Source organism: Buceros rhinoceros, unplaced genomic scaffold (assembly GCF_000710305.1).
Source record: "Buceros rhinoceros silvestris isolate BGI_N320 unplaced genomic scaffold, ASM71030v1 scaffold300, whole genome shotgun sequence".
Lineage (NCBI taxonomy): Eukaryota > Metazoa > Chordata > Aves > Bucerotiformes > Bucerotidae > Buceros > Buceros rhinoceros.
Genome location: NW_010389962.1, coordinates 787 through 17219, shown reverse-complemented (window position 1 = coordinate 17219; position 16433 = coordinate 787). Strand labels below are relative to the sequence as shown.

Genomic DNA, 16433 nt, shown 5'->3' with positions numbered 1-16433 from the left:
AAAATCAACTGACCTCCACGGGTTTATTTACAATTACTGCTGGGAGGAGAGAGCAGCGTTTGGTTCCTGCGGTCCTGATGCAGTGCTTGCGAAGTGCGTTAGCCTGGCAGAGTGCCGCGCTGTTACCCAGTGAAGACGGGGACTCATGTCTGCCACAGATTGGCTCTGTGACCTTGAACAGGTCACCTCATCTCTGTATTTTGGCTGTCACTCCTTAACATGAGGAATACACAGTTACTTCCTCAAAGGGGTGTCGTGAAGTGAAATAATACATTGAAGAACAGAGGCCTCTCCAACTCCGGTACCAAGGAGTACCTAAATGGACAGTAGCACTCAATCTTTTGTTGCTGCCAATAAGTGCTCAGTGCTGTGAAAAATGCAAATATAAAGACACTCTTCATGCCCAGGAAGTCTTGCGTAAAAGCACTATGACTTGCTCTGACTCTAAATCTTGAGAAAAATTCTTGAGAAAAGTGTAAGCACACTGAAAAAGGACCTTTTGCTGATGGATCCCTCTAGGAAAAGCCAGACAAGACCTTTCTTTAGTAGGAACGCTGACTTCAGGTTCTCCTGTGGCTTCCTTCATCACGGCCATAATCAGCCAGCACACCGTGCCCGTATTACAGGGGAAGAGCTACGAGAGCTGTGAAAGGCTGCGGCATTTGTATGTGCATCACCGTCCCCATTAACAGAAAGGATTTCAGCCTTTACTTCCCTCCTCTATTTGTAGCCACATTTATCCCTTCAGAGTAAGTGTGAATTTGTGTGTCCACCCACCTTCCTGTGCAGAGCCAGCTGCTCCAGCAGGAGTCCATTAATAAGGAATCACATCACACAGAGCTAAACAGACCCTCCAACGTCCCCACGCTACTATACGCTTCTCGCAGCCACAACCTATCCTGGGAATTTCCTTTCCTAGGCCCTGTAGCCAGTGTCAGCGCTTACTAAAAACCGGAGCGTGGAGCTCCCCGTCTGTCTGTATAAAGAATGTCTGCTGCGTTCCACCAGATGAGTGCTTTTTTGGGTCTCTCTAACAATCTCATCTGCTTCCTTCCTACCTAACAACAACTTTACTCCTGTTTTCTTCCAGAGAATCCTACTGTTCTAGAGCATCCCTGAGCACAATCTGGGTGTGCTACGCCCTTGGTCCACATGCCTGCCAAGACCCAAAGGACACCAGCTGTGTCCACAGTGACCAATGTGTTCAAAAGCCACAACATCAGGAATGGCTGAGCCTGTATCAGCAACCTTAGAGCCCCCAGGATTGGTGGGGCTTCCTCAGCAGTGAATTTTTTACTTACCCAAGGAGAGCGGGCTGGGTTAGCATACTTACTGAGAAATCCGCATCTTCTGCTCGCAGGTGGTCTGCGATGTAGTGAACTCCTTCCACTGCCAGCTTCAGGGCTGGGGACATCAACAAAAGATGTTGCTCTTTGGCGCTGTGAGTCTTGCTTCCATGAGCTGGTGTGCGACCCACCTCGCTCTTTTTGCATTTGCACTTGCACTGAGGGGGCTTGTGCTGGGGCTGCTTTTCATTTAGGTGGCACCGCTGGGATGCTGGAGAACCTGTCGATTGACCATTGGTCTGGGAAGATTCCTCTTGCAGGTAGCAATACTGGATGCTCCGGGACCTACAGCGGATACTCCCTTCCTCTGCCTTACTGGGGCTGCACATCTGCTGAACGCTTAGTGATCTGCCTTTCAAGACAGAGGTGGTCTGGGCGTCACTCAGGTGGTGGCATGAGGGTTGTGGAGAGGAGCAGGTCACCTGTACAGGCTCTGGGTGCAGCACAGAGTACTGCCCAGAAGGGGACTTGCAGATAGGCTGAGACTTGGCTGGCTCCTCTAGGTGGGCACAGAAAGAAGACGTGGGTGATGGCTCATTACTCTGGGGGCTGGGGGAAGATGAGGTAGTGAAGTTGGGTTCCACGTCGATCTCAGACCAAAGCCTTGGTGTATTTGGTACTTTGTGCATGGATTCAATGAGCTTCTTGCAATTGTCTTTCACTGCAGAGGGACGTTTCATGAAGAGGAGGCGTGGGACTATGTCAAGGAAGATCCGCCTCACCCAGTCAGGCATCGTGTGGGTACGCGGAGAACGATGGTGCACATTAAGCACGAAAACAGTGATGATGATAGATAAGGTAACAAATATCATGGTGAAGAGCAGATACTCTCCAATCAGGGGTATGACTAAGGAGGTAGATGGGATGATCTCTGTGATGAGCAGCAGGAACACAGTGAGGGACAGCAGCACGGAGATGCACAAGGTTATCTTTTCTCCACACTCAGAGGGCAGGTAGAAGACCAGGACAGTCAGGCAGGAGATCAGCAGGCAGGGGATGATCAGATTGATTGTGTAGAACAGCGGCAGCCTCCGGATAATGAAGGAGTACGTTATATCAGGGTAGATCTCTGTGCAGCATTCATATTTCTTGCTGTTGTAATTGCCCACGGCATTGATAATGACCCATTCCCCACTCTCCCAGTAGTCCAGCTGGTCCACATGACTGTGCATGCTCACCAAGTCTATCTTGGCTTTGTCATAGGTCCAGGAGCCAAACTTCATTTTGCAGTTTTGCTGGTCAAAGGGGAAGAAGGTAACATCGATACTGCAGGAACTTTTATAGATAGCTGGTGGGGTCCATTTAATTCTCCCATCATAGAAGAGGTGGGCCTTGGTCAGGTGGGTGACTGCAAAGTCACCATCAGCACTGGGGAGAGAGAGAGAGGAGATAAAGAAAGGCTAAGGCTTCTCTGGAACATCTCATCTCTGTTAAAGAAACAGGATATTTAGTGCCGGGCTTCCAAAAACACCCTCGGGCACCTGAGAGATGCAAAAGGCACATCAGGAGCAAACCCTGGCTCCATCCACTCTATCTAGTGAGCTTTGAACTCTATTGGCTCATGCAAGCACTGGATTTGCATGCAAATGTCAGCCCTCACCTTGCTGACAAGTCAGGTCCTTGAGGTCGACATACACAAGTTTTCCTCAAAGGTGTCCCATAAATGCCCTGGAAAGGGTTGAGTCTGCTTTAGAGGTGGGAGGAACCACCATCAGGTCGTGTGGCTGAATTAATTGTGGCAGCTGCTGTAAATGAAGCGTGTTGGGGAATCGTTTGGTCTTTTACATGAAAAACAGCAGGAACAGGGAATAATGACAGTTAACCTCTCGCTTTCCCAGCCAGGAAGAGAGCTGCCTTTTACGGTGTCTTCTTACAGGGGCTCTCAGCTGGGCTCTGTGTGCTGGTAGAAGATAAACAGGTAACAACCCAGGAGGTCATATCAGAAAGCATTTTTCCAGTCAGGTAAAAAAAGCTATTGCATAAACAGCATTTTTTTGGTCTGGATCTGCTTCTCTCAGCTGATCAATGCAGTGATTTCCTGCAGCACCATGTGTGTGCCTTGGACACCAGTCGCTTCCAGCTCATCATGGGGACTGGGAGACAAGTGAAGGAGATTAAAAAACAACTGGAGAGGCAAGTGCTCTGGGGATCTGGGAGAAGAAAGATCACCAAGAAATGCCATGCTCGAGCTTAATAGAGCTGGAGACAGGAGGGAGCCTGAGAAACTCTGGGTTTGGGATCCCCAGCGCTGGAGACCTCCCTGTCCTCCTCCTGCCTCGGCATCACCAGCCGCAGCTCTGCTTCGACACATTAAACATGGAACCTGTTGCTTGTCCTGGTGTGTGGAGGCCACAGAAAGAAATTAGCTCATTAAGAGATTCAATTAGTGCAGCACGTAATTAATGCTCTGCATGGCTATGCCAGCACAAGCCCTGTTCCTGCCCTGCTGTCAGGGAGGACACGTGGACTGTGACTCTGGAACGCCGCATCTGGAACAAGTTCACAAGTACCTTCTCCACAGCAACGTCCTCCCTCCAGGCAGGGTCTGCAGGATCTGCAGCCTGCGTTAGCGACACCAAGAGGCAAAATTGAAGCGTTTAGAGCTGCACAAGCAACATACCTCCTCGTCTGAATAGCCATCACGATGGAGACTGGGTGTTTGAACCACCAGGCTACACCTTCACCCGAAAATGAGCCAAAACTCTACATCTGCAGCCCTTTTGTGCAGTGACCAGATGAAACTTCAAACCTTCCTCTCCCTTGATTTCTACTTTCAGACAGAGGATTTTGGTATCCTTGGACACTCAAACATCCTGGTTCAAGGAGCCTAAAAATGTGGGTGAGGTTCCAACAGAGCTGCAATTTTTTCATCATGAGCAAATGTCTGAAAGGTTGAAATCCCAACCGAAAGAAGCAGGTGGAATCTTCGTAGAGCAACGCCCTCAAGTCTAGCTACAGGAAAGCTAGAAAGAAGGAAGGGAATTGGGGACCATCTTACACACCCAGCTCAAGCCACTGCAGAGCTCGGGGATACGGAGGAAGAAGCTCGTCGTGGGACACCGAGTCGCAAACAGCAACACTGCTGACAAAGGGGAAGCTGAGCAGGGGAGGGAGAGCTTCTGCTAAAAACTTGAGCTGCATTATTCACGCTGATACAGATAGAAAGCTCCCTGCTCCCAGCTGGGGCCAACCCAGCCACCAGCCGCTTTCCCAGTAATGGGAAATGGTTTTCACTAAACTCTTCTTTCTACAATGGGAAGCCCTTGCTCTTTGTGGCAGATTTTGGAAAACCAAAAGAACACAGAAGGACCCAGTGCTTTTTTGGCCTCTGAATTGACTTTTTCTAAAGCTTTAAATTATTTTTTTTTTTTTAGACAGAAAAGCTAAAAACACATACAAACCCAGAGGGACCCAGGCAAAACCACCCTTGTGGTTTACTCCCATGCAAATAAAACCAAGCTATGCCATCGTACCATCCACCCAACTCCTTTCTCACCTCTTCTTTCTTAAATCTAATTTACACTCCAGAACCACTTGCTTTGGATGAAAATAATCTTTTTTGTTTTTTCCTGGGTTTTTCCTGCAGTGTAAATCCAGATTGAGACATGACACCTGCACAGCAAGTGAGGTCCAGTGTTTGCTGTTCCCAGTGGTTTTCTTTTGAAATCTCCGTAGGAATTTGGAATCCAGCTCTGCATTTAATGAGACCTCTGAGACATGATTAAATCATTCATTAATGAAACAATATGTTTACAATTGGACTCGTGTTAGAGGAAAAGGATAATGAGCATCCACTAGTGTTTCCCTCCTTAGGTGGAGCGTTGTGTAAGTGGCTGGAGAAATAGCACAGGGGTGTCCTTTTTCCCTTTGAAAACTGTTGGAAAAGGGCATGGAGCTTGCTAAAAATTCATCCAGGAGTAATATTAATTGACATAATTTTGTTTCATTCCCACAAATGCCTTGTCTGGCATTTCTCTGCGTGACGAGCCACAGGCCTCTCTTCTACAAGCAGAGATGAATCCAGAGTGATGCTGCAGGTCTCGTGCGTCAATTATTTCCCTTCTCCTTGACCATCTCCCAGCTTCAGTGACACACTCCACCTCTCTTCCAACAGCCTAAAAGGGGGAAGCTATTGTATATGCTCCCATTTCTTTGATGAGAAAGATATTATTTAGTTGTTTGCCTACCCAAAAGCAGCCTCATCCTGTGTCCCCTTTGGCCCACACATTATTGCAAATAACACTGGTTCTGCCTTCCAAGCTTTGCCTGCAGTGCCATGGCAGGAGTCAAACAAGCGGCAGGATAGCCTCTTGCCTTTTAGAGTCAGCCAACGACTCTGAGGAGCCATCAAACACCTTGAGATCCTTCTGCCTCTCCTTCACCAACCTGACAGGGCTGTGAAGTAATTCTTGACTTTCCTGGGTGTATTCACACCAATTACTGTTCGAACATCTCATGTCTGAGCAGGGTAAATTGGCCAGGCTGTTGTATGTAGACTGTCTCCAAGCCAGCTACAAAGACAGTGTTCACAGTTGTCTTAACCCTTCGTGCATACATTTATTTTTTGCCTCCTTCCCCAAGCTTACCACCACACCAGACCTTCAATCATATGCTTACTGGATTGGAAGCTACGTTTGCTGGTGCCCTGCTGATGCGGAGTGAACCTAGAGAGATGCTTTCATCCTGGGAGAGGCTTTCATCCAGCTCCTCTTGACGTGAGGGAGGGAGCAGACAAGGTCACCTGGCTGTTGATGGCCTTCCAACACCTTTCCCCAGGCTCCTCCAAGGGATGAAGGTGAGATAACCAACTGCAAATGAAGTCGGTTAGGAGACTGGGGAAACCTGTTCCTGGCCAAGCTGTCCTAACAGCGTCATGCAAATATTTCCTTAGACAGGAAGGTGGGAGATCTGATACAGAGGAGTGGAGGAAATCTGCAATCCTTCCTGTAGAGGGTAGCACATTTTCACCCTGTTCAGCCTAGAGCACTGTGTTGTGACTGTTGTCACTTGGAAGGAGGAGCGAGTGCAAGGTAAACACCACAGGAAGCACTTGAGAATGGAGATAGTCAGGCTCTCCTGATCACGCTCAAAATCTGTCAGTAATAAAGTACTGGAGCTCTTACATTTTCATGTCAAATCCGACAGTGCACCAGTGAAGAGAGCAGATAGTCGCTTATTTTTTTTGCCAACATAAACAGCGCTGCTGCGGTCTGCAGCCTTTGATTCCTCATTTTGAGAATAAAGGCTGCTCTTCTAAAGCCTCTGAAGTTTCTAAGGGTTCAGGAGTGGCATTGTTTTACTGGCAGCCATCAACCATATTTCATTAAAACGCTCTGCTGACAGAGAACCTTTTTTCTTTTTTTCCTACAGTTTCTATTTTCCCTGCAGTTGGGAGATACATCATCTCACAAGATTAAATGTTTTCAGAATGCATGTAAATGAGGCACACATTTATTTTAATTTCTGATGATACATTTTAAATCCAAACAGAGCTTTAAAAGCCTGAAAATTAGCTATATGCATATATGGACATAGTTAGAATGGCCTCATTTAAAGGATTTTTCACTCAACAGCAGCAACCAAGACAAATTGGAGTTTCAAGACCCCTTTGAAGAATGTACCCTGCACCCTTTGGGTAGACGTTGAAGAGATGCTTCTGTAATGTTAGATTAAAATCCTCTCCAAAGGCAAATCAGAGAGTATTTTGTTTAACAATTGCTTTGTATTACCAAAATGGTAGTGACAAATTCCAGGCTGGCAGGGACCTCTGGAGATGATCTAGTTCAAACTCCCTGCTCAAAGCAGGGGCGGCTACAAGAGGGTCAGGACCTTGACCAGTTGGATTTTAAGTTTTCCCAAAGCCTTGGCATCTTGTGTACGAGACATCTTGGGTGCACAGAGGGAGGTATCTGTGCACTGACGTGTACTCCTTTAGGTCACGTCCCAGCTTTTGCTTGCTTCAGATGTTTGGAAATCAGTGGTGACCGATTTTTTGATTGCTCCTCAGCAGTACAGCCGTCTGCCTCAGCAATGGCTGTGCTGCACTGAGGAAATGAGCACAAGTTTCTCAGAAGGCTCTAACAGTGCTGAATTTGAGCATTTTGCTTCAATTCTTCCCTTTGCTAAGCATCCTGGTCAGCACTTTAGAAGCAGAACTCTAGCTCTGCCCTCAGCATAACGGTAGGAGAAGTCCTTGGATGCTAACGCAGCGACAGCCCAGGGAGAGATCCCTCTTGGAGATTTCTTTCTACCGGTTCCTGCGTTACTGGATAGAACTTGGGAGCAAACCTCAAAGGCCTCTAGAGATACAATTCCTCTCCAGAAACATTGTCATTTGAACTCCCAGTGGAATCAGGAAAGCTCAAGTGTGAAGTAGCGATTATCAGCCTATCATAAGTACAACCTGGAGCAAAAAAGACAAGATCTGTGCCAGTATACACATACACGCACGAGGAAAAATGTCACGGATGTTTCCAATATTTTAAAGGTTAGACTAGGGCACCTTTTGGTATTTCTCCTCCAAAGAGCTTTGGGATGAATCAGGAAACCAGCATTACTTCATAAGTCTCACTGTTGCAAACATCATAGCATAGATCAAAAGAACAAGCTGCTATAACGTAGCTCAAAAGAACTATTTGCTTTCTCATGATTTTCCAAAGCCACCTCCTAGGTGATCTTCCACCCAGCCCAGTAATCCTCTGTGTCCATGTTACCACTGGGCGAATTCCTCAAGACATTTCCTACTCCTAATTAGAGAAATTTGTATTTGAATTCTCTTCATGGATGATTTTTTAATTATTTTTTTTTTTTACTGCAGATGCTACAGCAGAGATTACTTTTTGGAACAGCTAATACCAGAAAACATTGAGAAAAAGAAAATTTTGAAGTCTGAATGTTCCCAGTAGCTTCTTGCCAGATTTTACAGTCACCAGGCTAGAGGAGAAGACAAGAGCTATGATGCTATCATGAATATCCAGTCGAAAACTAGCCAGTGAAGCTTCATTTCAAGGTCCCTGCCCACCCGTTAGGCTCAGGGACATGGTCTTGCAGCCTTTAGCAGCTGCAGAACCTGGCTGCAAAGCTGCAGGTTCAGGGTTTTCTCCTCTGGAGTTTCTGTGTTGCAGGGGCTGCAAATGGCTTGACACAGTCATGGAGAAGCGATAAAAAAAACCAGATCAAAAGGCAGCCCCCAGAGCTTATTCCGTGATTAGACAAAAAACCACTTTTTTTTTTTTACTTTAAATATACAAAGGAAAACTAAAATGTGCCTAAAGTCCATTCATGAATGGGAAAGTAACTCAATGCAGAGGATTAGATAATTCATTTACAAATGATTTGGTGGTGTCTGAAGAGCTTTTACAGCCTCAGACAGGGAACATCTGGCCTTGGCAGCAACGAAGGGGCTTTGTCGCTTCACTATTAACTGATATTCCTCAGTTATACATGTTTTGTGACATCTAGTAGAAACTATTTACAGAGTCTTGGAACTTATCTCATCAAGCCCGAAAATTCAACAGCATATTAATTTCCCTGTAGGATATTAATTTGGCTTTAGATTCCTTATGAATGTTGACAACTGCATGTACTCTCTAGGCCAAACCAGCTGAGTTTCCTGATTTAATTTGGGCCTCTGGAGTGGATAAAAGGAAGTTTTTGACAATAATGAGCTTAGATATGAGAATAACCTCACGACAAGGGTTGGGTTTCCTTAAGGATGTAAATCTCAATTTAAATTTCACCATTTCTATATATACCCCAAGATGAAAATGGAAGAGGCATTTGTATGATCTCTTGCCCAGACAGTCCTTTTGCCAAAGGATACCACCCCAAACAGACCCCCCTTTCTGCCAGAGCACAGGATCAGCCGTAAATAGCTCACATGAACAAGCCTGAACAGTGCAAAAGGTCAGCGTGGCTGCTCACTTTCTTCCACCAAGGTCTCTTCAGGACCCAGAATTATGTGCATTTACTTTGAATCCCCCCCCAACCAATATATATATATATATCTGTAAAATAGGGGGAACCCTTGTTAGCATCCCTATGACTAGTCACTGTCCTTGCAGCACCACGTTGTCCTTTCTGAGACATTTCTAGCTGAGATGCCCACAAGGAGAAACATTTTCTGGTTATGCACTTGGTGGGCAGCCATGCAGAAGAGCCTCATCTTGGCGTCCCAGGGTGCTACAGGTTTTGCCTTGCATACGTTGCATTTGCCCTGCCTTCCCCACAACCCCTAAAAACGTAAAGCCTGATTGTTAGAGCAGCGCCACTAGATACCGACTGCACCATCAGAGGTGTTTGACAGGAAGTTTGGTAGTAGAGAGGAGTATGTCCCAGGGCAGGAAACAGTTTACATAAGACTGTCTGGAAGAGCATGGGCAAATATAGCTGTAAAGAGGTATAGAATTAATGGAAAACCATTACTGACTGGCTAATGGTCGGCGCCTACGTCCATGTTTAATTCATGGATAAAGTAACCAATTAAAAATGCATGATAGACTCATGACAGAGGAATGCATGATTATTATGAGGTATGGATAAAGGGAGAGAAGCAGCTCGGATTTTGGGTGCTGGGGCACTGATCTGCTGCGTGGCAGCAGCTCACCAGTACAGCCAGACTTGCTCCCTGCCAAACCTCCTGGCACCTCCCACTGAGTCAAGCAATAAGGTGGGCAAGGCTGAAAGGCTTGCACTCCCGAAGAGGACAAGGAGGACATTCTGCAGCAGCTGCTGTGCCCAGCAGCTCCCTGGAGTCCCTGTGGTTGCTCAGTTGACAGCAGCAGTGATCAGGGAGAGCAGGGCAGAGGGGCAGGGTGTGCAAGGGGCCAAAGCCAAAGGCTGCCCAGCACAGAGGTCTAGGTGCTTGTCAGCCTCTGGGAGCTGCTTTCAGCATGACGTTCCAAAATGTCTAGAGAACCAAGGATACCAGGGTCTCCTTCCGTAGTACTAGGGCCCTCCTTGCATGGACCACGCTCATCAGCTGTGGTGAGCATGGTGAGCCAAGGGAGCAGATGCAGAGATGACACATCAGGCTCTTGTGTACCAGTTGTTCCATCCAATGGGTGCTTTGAAGCACAAAGGTCCCACTGATGATGGAGATCTGTGTAGCGCTATTTTCTTCAGTGCTATGGTCCACAACAACCACCAGGAGCTCCAAAAATAATAATCCTTACCATTGTTATTAATTAAGCAATGAGAAGGACGAGGATGTTTGTTTTTTTTTTTTTTCCAGTGGAAGCTGTGAACACTTTTCTTGGCTGCAGTGTGAGGCACTTGTGGTGCAATATTCATGCTCGGAGTGCATCCCTGTAGAATAGGAAGGTCCAAGTGCCCGTGAATGATTCACTTCCACTGGTCTAATCTCTGAAAGGTGCTATGTGAGGAGGCAGTGATTTCCAAGAGGTTTTGCAATCACTTCACACCACCGAGGATCAGAGACAAGCAAATGGGTAAGAAAACGATTTCCACAGTCTCCAAAGCTCACAATCCCCTGGACAGATTCCTCCTTCAGCCATTTGGGTTTTAAAACAAGAGGAAAATCATATCAAACTAGAGCCAGGCAGCTGTTTATTAAAAATGAGCCTGGCTTGTGTTGTGAGCGTTTTCTCTGCGCGTTAGCCACATACAGAGATGGTTTTGTTTGATGCTTGTGGCAAGCGTTTTCCCTGGAGCCTGTGCTGGGGAGGGAGACTGGGATATCCTACATCCTGGGAGACTGGAGAGCTCTGGTGTGACAAGCCAAGGAGAAAACAGTCTTGGCACTTGGACAGTGTTTCTAAGAATATCAACAGGCTCCAAAGGAAAGAAAGAAAAACAACCACTGGCTCCCTAGGAAGCGTCCACGCAAGAGAGTTTTCAAGCATTTGGGATCAGGAGCAAACACCTATTTGAGGATAATTCTAGAGTGGTGTTGGGCTGACCTGAAACCTGTATTTGTAGACACACAAGTCTGACATGTTTCAGCATATTTTCCTCACTCAAGCCCATATTCAGTAACGGGTTTTTCCAGTGGATGGTGATGAATTAGGGGAGAGCTCCTTGGTGGAATGAGATTGAAGTGGACTGGAAGCTCAAATCCGGCTTCATTGTGTGTCTGACGCGTGGAAAGAAAACAATACGCAGCATCCCCAACAAAACTGGCTGTCCAGAGAAAGGATCATGAGGAGAACAAAGCCCTTGTAAGGAATGTTAGTTGTGTCAATTAAGGCACGTCTGGGACAGATATTGGAGAAACTACATGGAATTCAACCACAGAGATCAAAATAAGGAGGAATAATTGCAAAAAGCACCTTAACACGATAGGCAGAGAAAATTTGCAAGGATGGATTTGCCCTCTGGCCACAGTGCTCCCACTCACTTGTTATAGAGGACAATATCCGGCCTCCAGATGAGCTCCGAGGGGATTCGGATGGATGTGACGTTTTCATATTCTTGGGGGTCCCAGCGTAGCTTGTAGTCATGCCACTCCTGCCAAAACCAAGGTGGTTACAAAGCTGGGACAGTTCAGAGTGAAAAAATGAATAGGAACATGGAAAAATACCTATTTTGGTGCACCCACCTGCTTCACCCACACGTTCGTGGTCATCATTTGATTTTTCTCGTCCTGAAATGCAAGATCAGATATTGGTTACAGAAGCAGATGAAGCAACCCAAGGAACTCATTTAATTTCTCTTAATTGCACTTTGTTCCTGTAATTATGAATCACCTCTGCAATAATTGTAAGTTCCATCTTGGAAATAAAAAGCAGATGTTTCTGTCATTTAACATGGGACAGGGCACAGCTGCCTGATACCATGGAACAGCTGAACCTGCACATAAACAAGCCGGTGAGCAGACACACTTGTATTTGTGGGGATTTTCCTTGGTGCTGAAGGATTCAGCCTAGCACGACGGGGCCAGGCAGAGGAAAGAGCTCCACAGCACTGAAGGAAGGGGAGGGTGATGGATCTGTATCTCCTTACTCACACACGTGTGTGTGGATTACAACGCTCAGCATCATCTGCAAGTAGTATGTAGTACCTCTACTGCAAAACATCATCCATCAACACAGCTCTGGACACAGGAAGCTCAGCAGTGTTTCTCCTTCTGCCAAATACATGAATTTAGAGTGCTCTGGATCTGGTTTTCTGAACACACCCAAGCTACTCTGCTGACACATCACCCTTGGACAGCCTGGTGTATACCCATGCTGTCAGCTGGCAGGATTTTTCCCTACTCTAAGTACAAATAGCATGGAGAGGTAGAACTATATATGTATATACTGCTACCTATACTTTAAAATAACATGAGGCAGATATAATGCTGGCAGCACTGTAGCAGAATTAATAATTGCCTGTCACTTGCCTTGCATGTTTGTTACAAACCCTGTGTAAAAAACTACGATGAATTACGTGGGGCAGAGCCTCGTGCTGGTCTGATTTAAGCGTCACACCAGAGCTCAGAAGTTATCTGTGGGTTTGTTTCTTTTCTTTCCCTCTTTGGTCAGCATCAAAACCAGCTCCATTGGCAAGGCTCATCTGGAAGCAAACTGCTTGTTGTTGCCGTTGCTCCTGTGGCAGTTCAGGATTAATTCTGAACATTAAAGACCAGGAGATTCAGTGGGAGCCTGTGCCTCTGCCTCGCTGAGCTTCCTCACTGCTGTTGTGGCACCAAATGTAAAACCTGATCGGAGATACCCTTGTCTGGGGTTAGGGACCAGAAGCAAATGGAGGAAGGAGGAATACAAAAAAAATATCCAAACATGCAACAAACATAGGGAAAATACACAGCTACTTCTGTGGGTGCCAGTGGGAGCTGAGGAATGCCACTGGAGGAGGCTGCCATGCCACAGCCTCGACCAATCCTTGAGCATCTGCTTCTCTTACCACTTTGCAATTCAAGCACCTGAGGGTCTCCACTGCAGTCCCTGCATTGGGGTCCCAGTCTCTCAGGTGCTACCTGTTACTGGAATTTTCCTCCCTTGCTGAGTGCAGACCCTTGGTGGAAACTCCTGGCCATCAAGACCCCTGAGGGCGCTGCCGTCCTCCTGACCCAAGCGAAGCATGACTCTAGTCATTTTGTAGGGTGTTTGCAATGGCTAAGGACTGGCTGCCTCCTCTGCCTGTGCGGTGACTTCTGCACAGAGCCAGCCCAGAGGACCCTGGGTGATGCTGCAGCTGCTGGTGGTGTGGCACTGTCTGGTCTCTTTTCTCAAGGTGAGCACAGCACATGAGGTCCTGCAGAGGCACGGGCTTAGGAGTCCAAATATGTTTCTCAGTGGCTGCTCCTAGACTCATGCTTGATCCCTAACCAATTTCTGCTGGGCTCAGAAAAGCCTCAGCAGGCCAGGGTGAGGTAAGGACACGCAGGATGTCAAGCTCCCCATTGATTTTTGTTCTCCTGTCCCCAGCTTTTGTCAGCAGGAGCTGGGCTTTGAATACAGCTCTGATTTCTCTTTCAGACTTCTTGTCGTTGGGAGCTGAATGTCGGGTCTAACAATTGCAGCGGGGTTTGCACCAAAACAGTGTCACTGTTGGGAAGGAGGAGAATCAGCAGAAATGTTGCAGTGGTGGCAGGGGCTGTCATCAGTCCCCAGCCACACAGACTGGGGCAAAGGGGGATGAGGGCTCTCCTCCAGCTGTACCCACTGGTCCCAGCACAGAACTGCCTTCTAGTTGCTCTTCTAACCACTGACATGATTTTAAGAAGATTAATTCTTCCTAAGTAAACTGGGAAAAGCACTACAAAGCAGGTGTATCGATCCCTCCTCTTCCACAATTCAGCAGCTGCATAATGGAAAGTCTCTCTCATGCCTCCACAGTCACTAATGTCTCATCTTTAGTCTTATCAATTATTCAGATGAGAACCGTACAACTTCAACATGAGCAACTGCAAACAGCTCTGGCTCCCTCAGGCTGACGTAAGAGAGCGGGGGGGAATGGAAGACCGTTTTTGTGCTGCAAAGATGGAAGCTGGTGGCTTGTGAACGAAGAGATGCAACTCTCCAGCAACTAGTGTCTTTCTTTGCCCACCACCCGCAGCTCTGTTCCCTCTGCATCTCAAAACTCTTATCTCAAAGCTTAAAATGGTGTGGAGGGTCATCTGTTATGATTGTCCCACACCAGAAATGTCCTTAAGATGCATCACACTTTCCATTAGCAATCCTTTGACTCTGCCACACAAATACAGCAAAAAGTGCTAGAGAGCCTCCGAAAGCGAAGCTGATACTTGCTCAAGAGATGCACATCCACACGAACACCCTGCCCTGGCAAGTGTTGCGTGCCAACAGGGACAGGAGAAAGCAGCACGTGGCAGCAAGATCTGCACAAGGCAGGAAGCCTGTGTGTGTGTTTAACATCTGCAGCTCTGCAGGGATCTCCTCTGGGTGCAGCACTTGACCCCAACACACGGTGACAGAGGAATCCGTTAAATACCATTCCAGAGTGCATCAGTGCGGCTGCAGACCACTCTGTTTTGTACGCAGCATGTGCACTTCGCACACGTTTAACTTCTATTTGAGCAAACACTTCTCTTGTTCCTATCTGCCAAATTAGCTAAAGACCCTCAAAACTTTCATTTGCAGGAAGCTCTCCAGGCAAGTTATCTTCCAGAGATGCATACGCCCCTGTTCCTGTGAGCTGGTGTGAACTGGTGTCAGTAATTACGGCTCACTTCCCAAATCAGCTACGTGGTGTTTTCCTCAGCCTCCGGCATTTATACCGGTTGCTCCTCAGCTCGGCTGTGATCAGTCCCAGGGGTTTTGATAAGGAATAGGGGATTTTGCCTATAGTAAACGAAGAATAAAGGATCCAGTTTGATGACCGGCTGCTCACGAGTCATCCCTCGCTCCACACTGTCTGCATGATAACTCTTCCCTGCTGAGAGTAAAGCCCTCCCATCCTGACCAGCCAGTGAAACCCCACATGCACCAGGAGCTTCTCCCTGACCCCAAACCCATCAATCTTGTCTGCTTGTTGCACAAACAGGTTGCACTTACAACATCGATGAGCTGGGCAATGGACAAGCCAAAGCGGACGAGGACCACATCGGAAATGTTGGCGACAGGGCGGGACCACTTGTTATAACCCAAGAAGAGTTTCTTCAGGAGACGCTCCTCCGCGTGGGCTCGTGTTTCCATGTGGCCGAAGGCTGCGGGGAAGGCATAGGTCACGGTGGCGTGAAATGTGTGCTGCTCCAAGGGCCAGCATAGCTGGAGCCTTCTCACGGGGAAGCCCAGGGCTAAATCCAGCGATGGACAAGTAGGGACACATGGGAGAGTGATGCCACTCTGGTGACTTGCCTCCCCACTGCCCCAGGCAGTGCCAGTGATTTGTTTCTCACTCTATTCCCCCACCTCAGCCAATTCCCAGTGTAGTGTTTGCACTGCAGAGCAGGATTGGTCGGCAGCAAGTGGGGGCATCACTAAAATCATCTGAAAAACACTACGTGGGCCACTCGACCCTGAATCTGGTCTAATTTTTATGGGCACTTTGCAGCAAGTGTCTAGCACTGAAGTCTGCAAGCAGGGAAGAGGGATGCTAGAAGGGCAAAACAGAAAGGAAAAAGCAGCCTCTGTTTGTGAGATAAAGGTTTGGGATCAGATTTGGACATAAAAACTGCCACCAAATGCATCGCCAAGAAAAAAAGTCAGACTGAAATTCAGCTCTTCCAACTAACCTGCATAGCTGGTTTTTCACAGAAACAATGGGTGAAGGAAGAGGATGGGGCAGAGCACATATTGGGTAACAAGAGCGCACTTTCCTCAATAATAACTTTAAAAGTTGGAGGCTGCAGGAGGCAGCCCTGACCCTGCCCGCACGCTGCAGGAACAATTAGAGGTGCCTGTTGGGTTACTGAAATTAAAGCCACTCTTCTTGCAGGGGGCTGCTGGGGAGCTGCTCTCCTGTGCTGGCTGCACGCAGCTGCATCCTCCACAGAGGGGAGTGGGTGCCAGGGGCTCTCCCCGCATCCCTCCTGGAATATGGCTCCTACTTAGGCTGTAGCTGCCCTGGATTATACAAAGGGAAGCATTAGCTGAGCGCTGGCCGCGCTCTGCCCAGCCGCAGCTCTAGCCCGAAGACACATTAACACACTTCACCCAGGGAAGA

The 16433-nt window shown here is 47.5% G+C and overlaps 1 protein-coding gene across 1 annotated transcript in view; it reads right to left on the bottom strand.

Annotated features, from left to right (window-relative positions):
• Positions 1 to 16433, bottom strand: part of CHRNA4 (cholinergic receptor, nicotinic, alpha 4 (neuronal)) — a 21914-nt gene that overhangs the window by 5029 nt on the left and 452 nt on the right. Inside the window, exons 2-5 of the mRNA XM_010135794.1 lie at positions 15323 to 15474; positions 11905 to 11949; positions 11704 to 11813; positions 1334 to 2714 (exon numbers count right to left, since the gene is read on the bottom strand). Coding sequence (XP_010134096.1) covers positions 1334 to 2714; positions 11704 to 11813; positions 11905 to 11949; positions 15323 to 15474 — 1688 coding nt within the window. The remainder of the gene's footprint in view (positions 1 to 1333; positions 2715 to 11703; positions 11814 to 11904; positions 11950 to 15322; positions 15475 to 16433) is intronic.